General features: G+C 38.9%; 2 protein-coding genes across 2 annotated transcripts in view; one reads left to right on the top strand and one right to left on the bottom strand.

Annotated features, from left to right (window-relative positions):
• Positions 1-16,492, top strand: part of LOC124274606 (dynein axonemal assembly factor 9-like) — a 103,278-nt gene that overhangs the window by 21,968 nt on the left and 64,818 nt on the right. The gene's annotated exons all lie outside the window — the stretch shown is intronic.
• On the bottom strand, positions 13,780-15,527 carry LOC124274607. Its single transcript, XM_046709973.1, has one exon. It carries the CDS (start codon positions 15,525-15,527, stop codon positions 14,460-14,462), a length of 1,068 nt encoding a protein of 355 aa, XP_046565929.1. The 3' UTR covers positions 13,780-14,459.

The following is a 16,492-nucleotide window of genomic DNA, read 5'->3' as shown; positions in this document are numbered from 1 at the left end:
ATGTAAGTCAGGACTGTATTTTAATATGAACATTATGTTATATTTCTACAATACATTTTACTCGTAGTTCATCAATTGTCTCCCAAGGTTTGAAGATGTGCTGGTCGTGTAGAACACTGGACCTGAGGATCAGATGCATGGGAAGTATTCAATAAAAACAAACCCCAGGACACCCTTGATTTTGAACACTGATAACATTAATTTCATTGAAAATAAGACGCACTTATGATAGTGTTATTGTTTTGTGTAAAGATATGCTTAAAATACTTCTTAATGAACCTGGATCTAGATTTTCGAAGCTCTCTTAAAGCTAAGAGAGTCATAAGTGCCATACATTAACATACGACTATCTTAGCACTAAGAGAGCTTCGAAAATCGAGGCCCTGCAATTTAAGTACCAAATGTTGTTGTAGTTTTTGTACTACACGTCTGCACTCCAAACATTCTGAGATCAGACTCCAAATGCTGTATATGAAATTCAGTTAGGCACCTTCATCATAATATGGTTGAAATATTACAAAAAGCTGTTCAAAGACACATCTTGGGGTCACATCTCGACGCCATAGTTACCGTGTCAACACCACCGGGACATGTGTCAGATCCGCTGTTTTCTGGTCATGTTCTCTTGTCAACTTATAATGTAAACACACAGAAATAACATTTTCTTAACTGTGTTGAATGATTCTCCTAATATGTCGACTACATTTAGTATCAAATTGACCTGTGAACTGAATTTAATTGCAATTTTTTAAGAGTGTCTACTCGATCATCCCAAGCAGGATGTTTGATTTGATATTCTGAGTTGAAGAGATTAAGTACCAAGTGGTGTACGGGATGTTGCAGCTGGAGACTGCTTTCCTGTCACAAACACAATAATTGGCAAGTGTCAGTACACATCACCTTTCACATTACTCATGCATGATTACCTGACCGGTCATCAGCCTTTTTCATGAAAATTCTCATTTTATGTCGTGATAAATTCAAACAAAAAGGGGTAATAAACCTTGCTAATGGTTCTATTCTACATTAAATGTGAGACCATCAAAATTTCCAATTGATTTTGTGAATCGCACTTGATGCGAAAGGAATAATTCATGGCAGACCCCACAGATTTCAGCCTATATTTTCATCAAATAGAGCAAAAGATCTTCCTGTGAAAGACTGTAAAGCAATGCTGTCTTATGCCGCCTTTCAAGACCAAGTGGTGAATGGTGTAGGATTTTCTGCCTGCCTTAGTGGGTGTCTCTCCCAACATGTCTGATAGATGGCCTTTTCATGCATGGCGCCAATCCGACATCTCTGATTGTGCACTGCCACTAAAATGAAGGATTTTAAGAGTAAGATACATGCAAATTCTGGCAAGTGTCGCACAGTCCGAGCTCATGTAGCTTTAACAGAAGCAGAGAGGCAAGTTAGATGAATGTTTGTATATTGATAAATGTCAGGGGGATAAAAGCAGCCTTTGATAATTCGGTTATTTTGTATTAAATCCTGTGCAGGCCTTTACCCCTAGAGTCTTGAGTGTAGTGAAGAGAGATTGTGATGTTTACTTGACTTGTCTCTGTCAGACAGCCATATGAGGCTATGCACTCAAGTAGTTGCCACATTGCTAGTCTCATGTCTCTATACACATGTTATTTCAATGAATACCCATCACATTCCCAACCATATATCATGATATATGTCCTCCAGCTGTTGGACACTTGCCCTTCTTTGTGGTGGATACAAGACATTCAGGTGACATTGTTTCATGTCTTCATCTGTGGTTGGGTTTTGTAAATGGTTTGCTGAATTAGGATATAAAAAGGTTTAATATTAAATATTCATGTTATTATTGTTATTTGCATCTGTACAGTTTTAAATTAAGACCACTGTGATATTGCTGGAATATTGCTAAAAGTGCTGTAAAACTCACTCACTCACTCACTCACTCACTCACTCACTCACTCACTCACTCATCACTCACTCACTCACTCACTCACACTCACTCACTCACTCACTCCTACTCACTCTACTCACTCACTCACTCACTCACTCACTCACTCACTCACTCACTCACTCACTCACTCACTCACTCACTCCTCACTCACTCACTCACTCACTCACTCACTCACTCACTCACTCACTCACTCACTCACTCACTCGAGTAAAGGTCAAAGTATCCTTGTCATAAGTTGGATGATTAAAAGGTCAAGATTGTAGGGGGTCCCTGGATTCAAGTAAGCTAAAATTACCTTTATTTCAAATACTGCTAATGGATTGTTATTATTTTTTTATTTGTTTTACAAAAAAACTGCAACCAACAGTTTATCTCAGAATTTACCAACTGCTGAAATGAATACTGAAGAAACTCCCCAATGACACCAAGCTCTCAAGCGACAAGCTCTGTGTCAGTAATTATCCTGGAGTGTGAGTGTCCCAGGACAAAATTACCCCCTTTTGGTCTTGTCAGGATCAGCTGATCTTTGATTCCAATTCCACCTTGATTGTAGCTAATCGCTTTTGATTTGATTCACCTTGAGTGTTATCCTTGGCCTGTCAGCAACATACTTTGTTCCTTGGTAAATGTCTACAGCCTGAGTTACCAAGGCTTTCCTTTAACACTGATGTCAGCTCAGCAGCACATCAGAAGTTTTAAGTTGGATAACAATTGTAATTCCTTAAAGTTAGAGTTCAGGGAGAGGGTTAACAGGTCTGCAATTTTCCATATGAGCAAATCAGCTTTTCAGGGGATTTCATTTTCAGTCAATAAATAACAGCTGTAATTGTCATATCTGTACTCACTCACTCAACATTTCTGAGACAATCTGAGGGAAAATACTGTCAACTTGACATTCCACGTTTCTACCACATTACAAGATTTATGAAGCATTGACAAGTCTGTGGAAGTAGGATTTGCTTGACAAAGGAATCTCTTTGAAGGTGTCATCATTTCTACAGTTATGTTTCAGGGTTGGCTGGGTATGTTGCAAATGTGAAGGGATGAAGATTTATTTTATGCCCCACTTAACCCACTCCAAAAACGGGATTCCAAAACAGGTTCTCCAGTCTACTTCAGTAGTAAGCCATGATGCAAATTAAACTTATGTATCAGTGCAGTATGCATGAAGTAATTGATTAAAACTGTTTCTAGAATATCAGCAAGGGTGTGTTTAACAATCCCTTATGCAGTTATTTCAATGTCGACATTCAGACTCTCATACTACAGTGGTAATGGCCTGAAGTTTATGACTCAATCTTTTATTCATAACAATATCTCTGCCTTATAATGATGTTTCCCACTGCTTTCAATCCAAGCCTGGATCTGTATTATGATTTGATATGCTCACACTGATGGGATTGTGATAGGAGGCATCCTGCTTAGACTCTACACAGTACTGCCTCCCACTGATGGGGAAACAGAGAGATACTTCTATTACGTTCATCTCCCTCAATCTGAATTGCATCTGCTTTATTCGAAGCCAATTTCAGGCCCTTCTATTGAAGTAGTACACTGGGTCCATGAAGACTAATAAACTGTCTGTGCCATTCACCGTTTGTCGAAACTACCATCAGCGGTGTAAGCTTTTCATAATGACTAGCTTAGTTTGTTGACTATAACTTGGAGATAATCTGTTATTATGGTTCCACATATTTAGTTTATTATCTAGGTAGTTTGTTTGAAATAGAATTGCCTTCTATCTTAAGTTGTTCCTGAGATAAAGCGGCAGTGTATATCTATCAGTGAGTTGTTCACTCCAGGGCCTCACTGCACCAGGAGCTGTTTCGGGATCTAGTACATTGGCATTACACGCTGGATAATGTTTATTGGTGTGAAAACTCTTTCCCCTGTGTCTATCTCAGTGGTTCTTTTGAAGAACCTGTATCATTGAATGGGAATCAGTTTACTTTTTATGTGATTCAGTGAAAATATCAGTCACTCGCCAGAGAAAATCAAGCCTATTTTCAGGAGATCAATTGTGAGATAGGGTATGTCTAATTTTCATACAATTCCTGCATGTTATCATTGCTTGGGCAAGTCAAAACCAGCTGTTTTTCCCTGGCTTTGCTGTAGAATGTCCCTAAACATATTTCACATAAAGTATTTGAGATTTGTGTATTTACTAGCCAGTTCAGGGGCGGTTGGATATCCTAGTGGATGAAGTGTTCGCTCATCAGGCCAAAGACTTGGGTTCAACTCTCCACATATACACAATGTGTCAAGCCTATTTCTGGTGTCCAGCTCCATGATATTGCTGGGTCAGTGCTAAAACCGGTGTAAAACTAAACTCACTCACTCCATTAGACCATAGCCAGTTTATGCCTTAAAAACATGAAGCTACTATCAACAATCAGTAGGATCTGCTGCCTATAAAAAGTGTGGAAATGTTTAAACATTTATAACTAATTATTGGTTGAAGAAGAATGCGATGATTAATTAAAGGAATACATTCTTAACTCTCAAGTCTGTGAATCCCATTTTGATTGACATGAAAATTGTAAATTCTGTTAGATTTTTTGCAAACTTCACATGTTCACAAATTTGTGCAGTTGGATGTCAGTTTTTTGTGTTGGGATCTTTTTTGTCTAATTAGTTTCATTTGTGGTTGAACTTTGTAAGAAGATTATGGGGAAAATAGTGGATTACAGATGTCTGGCAGGATGACCTCAGTTATCATGTTGCACATCAGTGACTACCCTGCCTTAGCATATTGTTCATAGTTACATATTGTAGACCTTCTGATTATGTCCTGAAACAAAATGGCTGATTTATCAGGCGTTCTAGACATGAAAATGTTTCACTGAGGACATCTCTGTTAGACAGTTGACCCTCTTGACCTCGCCCACTTTAGTCAGGTCTATTAACATAGACCCTAAACTCATGACATTGTCTCACAGTGGCTGTCTGATAGTTTCATTGTTGGCTCTCAGAGAACCAGAACTTCCATCCAGTGAGGCTGATGTATGACAGTATTCAATTTATTTTTAATGTGAGCAGTAGTGAAAGAAGTAGATCTGAAGAGCTTTCAAACTCCAGAAATCAATACCAACTTGGTGATAACAAGGCCTCTTACTGTCTTGTAGACTCTTCTTGTAACACATATCGGCCAGAGTGGGTTGGATTCCTGGATAGGGAGTGGAGGAGTCAGTCTCTGGGGCCAGTCTCAGGATCGGCTAATGGTGCAGGGGTGGGACAGGGTCAGCGGCAGATTAGGTGGAGATCAGGGAGATCCAGGGAGGAATAAACAGAAGCTTGTCAGAAGGTGCTGAGTGGCTGCCTGAAGAGGGCAGATTGATCATTAAACACCTGCTGTCTGGTGCCGTGTCCCAGGACACACAGTTGGAGCTGGGTGGGAATAGAAGGGCAAGTACTTCATGGCCTAAGAGTGCAGATTGCTCTTGAAACACCTGGTGTCTGGTGTCACATCCCAGAACATAGGCATAGATAAATATAGACAGCTGGCTTTGGAGGGCAGGTTGATGTTGTCTTGTCATGTCACTGCAGCTGATGACTTCCTTCAGGACATGTGACAACAAGTGTCGTAACCAGCAACACTCACAGAGCATGGATCATGGCCAGTGTCATCATATTTACTGATGATTGGGTTCATTTGTTGGTCATAATATGGATATTGTTAGACATTAAAGTGGCAAACAACTTAGATGGGATGCTACCACATTTTTATCTTAAGGAACATTTTAGTGCCTCTTTAGTCATTTTAAGAGACCATATAATTTTTAAGGTTATGACAGGACAGGATGATAGACCGTTTATGTGAAGTTGTAGTAGGTGTATCCCTTCTCAAAAACATAAAGGACAGTGGGAGTAGATGTGCTGAACATACACATAATGTGTACTATATGCTCCCTTGGCAGGATGAGATGGCGGAGGAAACCAGTACACGTGGAGAAGGAGGAATATATTTACAAGCATGTTACAATAAGGGTAAAGCAGTGTTTAGGAAGGGTAGTATGTCGGGATCATTCACTGTCAGAAATATATACATAGTTGCAGCAATAATGGGCTGAAGATTGATAGATACAGCTTGGGAATAGAATGTTATAGATGGGACAGGAAATGATAGATGTTTTAACCATTCAGATTATAATGAGAGTTAGGGGACAGGAAGATGGCTCCTACCGGCAAGGGAATGAAGACAGAGAGTCTGGCGAGGTGATCAAGTACAAGCAGTGTCTAGAACTGCCAAGGGATAGATGCTATTGACCTCTGAAAACAAATAACCCTCATTCTAAGCAGTATGGATCTCCCATCCCCAAAACCTGGTCCACATTTACTTGGTCACGGTGAGATTACATTCATCTCATGTGTCCAGTAGTTCAGGAGGAAACTGACACTATTGAAACAGGTTTGGTCTGACCTGAGGTATAGGAAAATACTAGTCAAGGTCACTCTTGGCATCGAACATGGAGCTGACGTTGACCAAACATTCCACATTCACTGATCTTGTATGTGATTGGTATAGACTTTGAAGGACTGAGTGAGGTGGTAAAGGTTTTAACACTTGCCAGCCTTGTGTTCTGATAGTATTTGTTCGGGAGATCCATGTGCTGTAATGTGATGTATAGATGTAATCTGCTGTTCACACTCTGAATATCTACACATAGTTCAGTTACATAGCATTCCCGTTTCTCCTTCAGTCGCATTTAAAATGCCCTTCTGGTCTTATAAAAAGAAAGAAATGGTCACATTCTTGGAATGATTTTCCAAATACCAACAACTAGGAACACATCAATGAATAGACACAGTTTAAACCAACCCAAACTGGTTCGCTGCACCTGATAGGAACTGGTCTTTTGAGCCTAACAATGACTAGTTCACTGAACCTATTGGTGACTGACTCACACAGTCTGATAGTGAATGGTTCACTGAATCTATTGGTGACTGACTCACACAGTCTAATAGTGAATGGCTCACTGATTCACTGAACCTATTGGTGACTGACTCACACAGTCTAATAGTGAATGGTTCACTGAATCTATTGGTGACTGACTCACACAGTCTAATAGTGAATGGTTCACTGAATCTATTGGTGACTGACTCATACAGTCTAATAGTGAATGGCTCACTGAATCTATTGGTGACTGACTCACACAGTCTCATAGTGAATGGTTCACTGAATCTATTGGTGACTGACTCACACAGTCTAATAGTGAATGGCTCACTGATTCACTGAACCTATTGGTGACTGACTCACACAGTCTAATAGTGAATGGCTCACTGATTCACTGAACCTATTGGTGACTGACTCACACAGTCTAATAGTGAATGGCTCACTGATTCACTGAACCTATTGGTGACTGACTCACACAATCTAATAGTGAATGGCTCACTGATTCACTGAATCTATTGGTGACTGACTCACACAGTCTAATAGTGAATGGTTCACTGAATCTATTGGTGACTGACTCACACAGTCTAATAGTGAATGGCTCACTGATTCACTGAACCTATTGGTGACTGACTCACACAGTCTAATAGTGAATGGTTCACTGATTCACTGAATCTATTGGTGACTGACTCACACAGTCTAAGTGTGAATGGTTGAATGAATCTATTGGTGATTCACTGAATCTATTGGTGACTGACTCACACAGTCTAATAGTGAATGGCTCACTGATTCACTGAATCTATTGGTGACTGACTCACACAGTCTAATAGTGAATGGTGACTGACTCACTGATTCACTGAACCTGATTGGTGACTGACTCACACAGTCTAATAGTGAATGGCTCACTGAATCTATTGGTGACTGACTCACACAGTCTAATAGTGAATGGCTCACTGATTCACTGAACCTATTGGTGACTGACTCACACAGTCTAATAGTGAATGGTTCACTGAATCTATTGGTGACTGACTCACACAGTCTAATAGTGAATGGCTCACTGATTCACTGAACCTATTGGTGACTGACTCACACAGTCTAATAGTGAATGGCTCACTGATTCACTGAATCTATTGGTGACTGACTCACACAGTCTAATAGTGAATGGTTCACTGAACCTATTGGTGACTGACACACACAGTCTAATAGTGAATGGCTCACTGATTCACTGAACCTATTGGTGACTGACTCACACAATCTAATAGTGAATGGCTCACTGATTGACTGAACATATTGGTGACTGACTCACACAATCTAATAGTGAATGGCTCACTGATTCACTGAACATATTGGTGACTGACTCACACAGTCTAATTGTGAATGGCTCACTGATTCACTGAACATATTGGTGACTGACTCACACAGTCTAATAGTGAATGGTTCACTGAATCTATTGGTGACTGACTCACACAGTCTAATATGGTGAATGGCTCACACAGTCTATTTACTGAACCTATTGGTGACTGACCATACAGTCTAATAGTGAATGGCTACTGAATCCTATTGGTGACTGACTCACAGCTAATATCAGTGAATGGTTCACGCAGTCTAATTGTAAATGGTTCACTGAATCTATTGGTGACTGACTCACACAGTCTGATAGTGAATGGTGACAAGTTCAGTGAGCCCAACAGTGACATGGTCATATGTCCACTGTGAAAAGTGGAAAGTACACTCAGCCTAATAGTGAATAGTTCACTCAGCCAATCAGACTAACAGCAGCTGGCTCAAAGAGCATACCCAAACGGGTTGACTAGGTTTTTTCCCATTATAACATTAAAAGCAAGACTATTGTATCATTCATCACAGGGCCTGTTTGTGAGTCATCTCGTATCGTTTGAACAGAGAAGTGTAATTACCTCTTTCTATCACAGTTAACTGAAACGTTGCTGTTTAATTATTCAAGTGATACAAATAAAAATAAATACAATATGGAAACATTTCAACAAGCAGATATCAGATATTTGTTTAAGTAACTGAAAATACATTATTGTGTGATTAAAAGATTAGGCCACATGTTTCATCTCCGTAGGACAAAGAACGGTGTTATTGATAGTATCGATGAAGCTTTCACTTAGGAGTGACTTCTGTGGGGATGGCATAATACTCTGTAAATAAACAGACATCTTCACTCCAAACAGAGCTGGCCTATGTACATTTGGTAATCAATGCCATGTCGACAATATCGTGCTGAACGCTAGACTGAGAGATGTCCTTGATTGTAATGTATACAGCCCTGACCACTCTCCGACTGTTACAGACACAAGGGAGTCTGGCCCAACACTGGAACAGTATGTTTAAAGTCTGTCTGCTGGTCTTTATTACGTTGAAACAAAGTAATTAATCTAATTGTCAAAAAGTTATGTTGTTAGTGTGCATTTTATTTCTCTATTTACACTTGTTCCAAATTGAACTATACTAGGGAGGCAATTGTAATCATGTTTATTAATTTTACTCAAAATGTCCTTCAACAATATTTGTCCATAAGAAAACAAAATGTATATGAATGTGTGCCAGTTATTTTTGAGGTCAGTCAAAACTTTATGAATATTTATGAACTTCCATCAATTTTCTTTCCACTGAAAGATGAGATTGCAGCGATGTCAGAGTTCAAGGATCCTTGTGACACTGCTCTCATCTGTCTTCGCCGAAAGCAATATGCAATATGTTGTAAAATGGGAATTAAACCTCTTTTTGTTTGATGCAGTATCTTTGAAGATTTTACTTTTTGCCTGTGATTCTCAGCTTCATTAACTGACTTATATTATGAAGTTGAAACACTCCCATACATAGTGTCTATAGAACACCACCAGTTGGCAGTTACCTTTGACTGGACTTGAAGAGTTTCATAGACTCTTTATCTATGATTCCTTCTCCAAGTTTACTTGATCATCATGACGTCCCACAAGGATCCATCATTCACTGCACACATGTAAGATGATAATGTGGTAGATATTACATCGTAATGCTTTCAATAACTACAGCTTTGTGATTCATGGCAACCTAAGGCCTGTTTTACACAAGTGTTCTTAGCCTTTACTCTGCTGCTTACCACAGACTTAGGGTAGTCAAAACGAGGATGGTGTGTTGGAACAAACCCAATTGTCCTGATGTTGGCTGGAGATGTACATGAATCTCTGCTGCTGATGTCACTGTTCAGTTCCTAGTGGATTGCTGTGCAGTAAAGGAAGACATGTTAACTTCAGTTGGTCCATTGAGCTAGATCCAGACAGCTTGACCTATTTCTGGCGGAAGCATTATGATATTATAACTGTGTAGGGGATATTTCCAGAACAGAGTGTTTGGGATCAATCCATGTGTCTTATTCATCATACAAACTGGCCAATAGGAGGTGTGATATTGTGATTGGGCTATTACAGGGTGTGGACATCATGACATTTGGCTGTCATGCCCCAGAAGTAATAAATGTCATTATGATGATCATGAAAAAGTGTAAACTGATATTTATCAGCAGATGATCTTTACAGCGTTCATGTATTTTCAGCACTGATCCAGAGCTGGCGAAACTGAGACTTGACTTTGCTAATACTATTTTAATTCTATCCCCAATCTGTATGACTTCAAAGTTATGAATATATATAGTCAGAACTGTAGGAAATCTAGGCTAAGATTTAGTTTTATGTTTTTACAGCATAACAAGTATATTATTTCAGTATCAATTTCAACATGTGTTTTGATTTCTAATTTCTGATTTCTATATTTGCATGTGATTATCCAAGTTCTGAGGATTAAGTTAAGCAAATGTTCTTATCATAACCAAAAATATTGATCTGTTCAGGGTTCAAGTTTTGTTTGTTAATTTCCTTCTCCTTGTTGGGTGCCTGTAAGCCAGGAAGTCTGAGCCTGTGTATTACCACTGAGTAGGTAGACCATAGTGCGTACTCTCTCACTCCTATCTCAGCTTCTGGAGGGGAGGATGCTCTATAAGTCGAATCAATATACTGTAAGTGCAATGAATATTGATGAGGCTTACACAAAATATGATTGATAACATCACGTTACTTGATTCCAACTTGTAAGGGAGAGAATATTCATCATGTTGGGGATGTTGTTTATTACAAAAGTTTGTAACAATGTGCTGTAAGAACTCTGATAAATTGGTCAGTTACAGGATTTACATCAGCATTACATATGTTGCTGGGAGCTAGATGAAGTGGGATAATTTTACTGGCATTCTGCTGGATGACACTAACCATTCCTGGAACATATCCAACCTATATTAACTGTATTGACCTTTCTGTGTGATATCTTGGTGTATAGCAGCCTAGTTCTTACGCAGCAGTATCAAGGACTGTAGTCTGTCGCCAGACAGCAGACCCGTGGTCACCTGGGAGAGCAGACGTCTCCCATGGATACAATGCCGGTAGTGTCTTACTCTGGTTGATAATAAGCAATATTGTTGTACAAACGTGAAACTGAAGTCCATCATGTCCTTTGAAACATGAGGAGAAACTATTTGTTGTCATTCAAATGCTGTAACTTTAACCATAGAGTGTAATAACTTTTCATGTGATCATTTTAGTGATTCTTAATAGTGATTATTCAGTAAATGTGGTCTGACAAATGCAAAATCTTGTCAACCTTCGTTCAGCGTCATTTCTTTAGCCTAGACATTTCATTTGTTTTTACAATTTTGTTTTTTGATATGATTATGAGAAATATATGGACTAACCTTCTCAAATTACACACTTATGGGTTATCTGTCACTTTTGAATGAAAGTTGGACGTTTCTCGACAATTTAATTTTGGCCTGGGACTTATATCATCATTCACTTGGGACAGATACCAAATTGCTCAGAGCTCATTGGTTCTATTTGAATTGTTCTCAAAACCCAGTTATGAGCTTGTGAATGTAGGGAATTATATAGAGAATGTCAAAGAGGAAGAATTACAGCTTGTCAGTGTCACAAGTGAAAGACTGATGGAGGTACAGAGAGTCATGGTATTGGACCTTACATCGTTTATTCATCAGGGGCCAATTCCACTCATGTAAGAAAGTCTATAGTTCCACGATTTGTGTATTAATGGAATCTTGTCCATACAAAGGCAGTTTAACTAAGGTCATCATGTATCCTCGAGTTGTACTTTACAAACAGTATGATACTGTATTATGGCAACTGAACATCACATAAGGAAACCTGCTGTTATTATAAAGTTATAACTCTCAGCAATGTTTGAAATTAAAGGGTTTCACATGTTTCTGTAATATTTGAATTTAGACATATTCCTTTATAGGTTGGGAGAACAAGAGAAAAAAATCAAATAAAATCTGAAAAAGACTAAAATAACCTTAAACCTAAATAATTTGGGTGATTTTTTTGCATGTAGGTGAAATAAAAAAACACAGGATTTTCAGAAGAATGATGAAGAGAACATGTAAAAATCTTTATTTCCATCAAGATAGTTTTTTATCTTTTGGTATATTGCCATGTTACAACTTGTTTGTGTTAGATTCATTATTAGCAGTTCTAAGCTGGAAGTTGAAATTTTTTATACCAGTAATCTTATTTTTAACCACCTATATTGAATTTCAGTCCAAAACCACATAGTAAGATAGTGAAGTGCTTGAAAAATTAAATAACTATTAAACTAGGGTTGTGGTGAGGATCTGTAGACTTTCATGCTTATTTTAAGAAGCTGTACAATCGTTTGAAGTTTCAGCCTGATATTTAATATGGTAGGATATATCACAGGAAACAGCTCAGTATCTATGTTATTTGTGCGTGGTTTATTCCACTGATAGGCTTAGAATTGATACTATCACATAACCTCTTGGCATTACCATCATCTTACTGTTTGATCTCTGCTGCAATTTAATTGTATTAAAATCGTTAAATGTTGGAAACAAAAAATATCAGCATCTTTTTCTGGCATCACAGGAAGATTTCCTTTGTTGCACTTTTGACTGTCTACCCTAGGTCTACTTTTACTCGCTCAAGTTTTGCTCATTGCCGACCACTTTTAGATGCAATCATTTACAGGAAGAAAAACACCAACGAATGCATTAGATGCGTCATCCAAGTCTTTTAGCATTGGAGCTTTAGTTCTTTTCCATCTCTCAATTGAATTTCAAACTTTTTCATGAAAGTTCCTGCAGTTTTGTCAATCTCTACTTCCCCCAACTAGGTGATGTGTATGGAGTAATACATCAGTGTGTTAGTGAGGCAGTGAAAGCTCCACACAGCAGCCGGTGAAGCCAAGTGACATGAACAGTGTGTGTGACAGCACTGATGTTGATTAAGTACTGTCAGCTGCCCTGCTACGCTCTGGTAATGGTCCCTTGAGGGAGGCAGCAACAGGCAATGTCAGTCTCACTCAATGTTGCTCTGACCAAGTCACCGTCACTCTGTGTCTGTGTGCTGTGACATATTTTTTCTTATCTTGGTCATTTATTTATAAATAATTGCTGTTATTTGTGTTCACCCTTCCTGTACTGGAAGCTCATGATTTTAGAGGCAATTGACATGATGTGTGTCAACATACAGACAAGCCACAGACATGATAAACGGTTTTGATGATTGCTGTCCTTGTTATGTTGAGATAGGAAAATTGGAAACTTATTTGAATTTAAAGCCAGACAGTACGAAAACATTTGATAACTGCTTGGGAAAAGCTTGATTTTAAAAACATTTGACTAAATCTGTTCAAATGTAACTAATTTTAAACTGATGGATGGTTCAAGTTTCCATCACTGGAGGTAATACTACAGAACATCAGAGATTGATCTTTGGCACTAGCTTCCCAAATGTTAGGTTTAATTGAATTACATTGAGTGAACTCAAGGTTCTCAAGAACTCAGGATGCAAGAGAGAGCTAAGCTTGAGAGTAATCAGTTAGGAGACACAGGTTGTATATAGTTCAATTGTTTATTGTACATTATAAAGACATGAAGTGAAACTTGTCGTAACAATCTTTGGAAAAAATATGATTGTCTAAAACAAAAGGCATGAAGAATTTAAAAAATATATCAAAAACATTTTGGAGTATGTGTCAGCATTTGTAGCCATTGCTTGTGATCAGGGCAGCTGTAACAAAACAATTTAAAAGCATTAATCTAAATCTCTAAACTACACAAATCTAAACCATTGCAGTATCAAAACAATTGCTTTGTTTTTGTGTATCGACCCCATTCATACTCTGCTAGCTAGGCTGTACTAGGCTCTTTCAAACAAAGTCACACAAAGGAAAGTATTTATGGCAATGGTTATATTAGAAAATGACACATTTCTCAGTTAAACGAAAAGAAAGTCACAAAGTTTAAGTTCTTCAGATTTTAATGTGTCAAATTTTCAATTTTATTTCACTTTTATCGCTTCCAAACAAATTGGTCAAATAAATATCTTTCATGTAACCATGCCAAGCTATTAATTTGGCATGTTAGAAAAGCGAGTGCTTGTCTAATGTAATTAATAAGTTCAGGACAATGAGAAGTTTGCCTTGAAGCAAATTCTTTGTTTTTACTTCTCTAACTTGTTTGTGTCTTGGTATTGAGGTGTATGGGATGGTCTGTTCATGCCCTCGCTTGACTGTCTGACCCTTGCTGCTGCATCATCAACAACAGCAGCAGCATAGGGCCAGGAGCGTCAGACGGAACTGTTTGTTGTAGCAGAAGTAAAGAATGAGATGGAGGGCATAGTGGAGGAAGAAGCTGACACTAAACAGGTTGTACAGACTGGCAAACATACGACTGTCTGAACTAATCCAGCCCGGTAGGGCATACGCTAGCAGGTCCAACAGACAGAATGGTGTGGTGAATATCACATACACACTGATTATCAGAATTAAAAGTTTCGACAAAGCTATTTCCTCCTTAATCTTACGGTTTAGGGTTAGTCCGCTGGAGTGTTTGACGGACATGTAGCGCCGCGTCATGGTGGAACGTCTGGTCCTACAACTGAGGGTTACTGATATTGAAAGCATCATGAAGTAAGGGAGAAATAGCGTTATAGTTTTAACATACCAGAAATACATTGTGTTGTACTCTGGCGTTGTTGTTGACTCCGTCTTTTCTGAAATGAGAACTGTGACATTACGTGAGGAATCAAAAACACCTGTAGCTGCATATTCCCAGAATCTTGGTAAGGCGCTTACAAGACCTACACAAAACACCATCACAACCACAACACCTGCTTGAGCAGAAGTACACAGGGTGTTTGAGCGGGTTGCAGACACAGTGAGAGCCCGCTCGAAGCTCATCATCACAATAAGCCATATCGTAGTGTACCAAAACCAGTCCCGGCAGCTGATGGCGTAGCCCTGAATGTAGGTAAGCACTGGATGGTAGCCTATGTAGTGTTGCAGCACTAAAACCACTGTACAACAGATGAGGAGTATTGTTGCTATAGACAGGCCCAGCAGGTACGTGTCAAGGGACATCCTGATCTGCTTGGACAAGACGATGATGCTGATGATCTCAGTGACGAAGGCGAAGGAGATGATGACCGGCAGCGCCAGGAAGCAGAAATAGTCACTAATCTCCATCCAGTACAGCGTGGTGTTGGCTGGCTGGAGGCCATTTGTACACAATGCATGGGTGGTCAGGCAATGCTTGAGTGGTGGAATCAGGAATGGAAAGTCATTCTTCGGGTACAAAACGAAATAGGGCATCTTCATTGTCATATGGATGTGTCTTTCTTCACATATGACTGTCAATTTGAAATATTGTTGTAGTTTGATAAAATCACAAGTAGAGCATAAAGTTACTTCAAATCTGTCAACAGATGACTTTTTCAGACTCTCCAACAAATGAATACAAGTATATATTCCAATTGTATGTCAGGAATTCAGTTATTATTAAATGTTATTGCTGAGATGTTTGATTTATGTGAACAAACCTGAATAAGTAGTTATGGAATCCAATCCTGATAAAAGTCTCCAAGTTAGTAGTCCATCACAGAATTATGACACACAAGTAGTTGGACAGGCTCACTGATTGGTTGGCACCTTCTTCTTCCCCGTGGAGCACGGAACCCTCGTCCAGGTTTAAACTTTCTTCAGTGTCTCTCACTGTGTTCCTGAATGAAGAATGGAAGCAGTGGTCTCTATCTTTTCCAATGGCAATCATACAACGGGGAATTTTTCTGAAGAATATTGATTTTCAGGGAATCTGATTGGGATGTAGCTCTCCTTAAGTTGTCACATGTGTGAGTCCAATTGTGTCAATGTGTGTCTCGTTCAGCATCAGTTCAGGAAAACCTGTAGGGCTAATAGATTCCCAGCATCGTGCGTGTATACTGCAAAGAAAATTAAGAGAAATGAATCCAATTTGGCACAGAGTTGTGCCCCCGATTTCACTTGCTTCACACAAGCATGAAGATATAAGCTTAAATCAGGTACAAGGAACACTGCCACTGCTTTCAGTGTCGGAATTTGCTAGTTTTCTGCTTTGGTGCTGCTAATGATAGTGTTATCGGTTCATGAATTAATCATGGCAGAAGAAATGGATAATTTACATGGGGACAAGTCAATCACCTGATAGTTATCTAATGGTGATGGGGAATTCCTAGCGTGAGTGCTTTTACTCTTGTTTTTATTTCCACCAACTCCAGCAACATTTCCATTTTGATCGAACTTTGGAAAGTGTC

This window comes from Haliotis rubra, unplaced genomic scaffold, assembly GCF_003918875.1.
Source record: "Haliotis rubra isolate DU_JTF1 unplaced genomic scaffold, ASM391887v1 Scf192, whole genome shotgun sequence".
Taxonomy (NCBI): domain Eukaryota; kingdom Metazoa; phylum Mollusca; class Gastropoda; order Lepetellida; family Haliotidae; genus Haliotis; species Haliotis rubra.
This window is presented reverse-complemented; position numbering and strand designations above follow the sequence as displayed.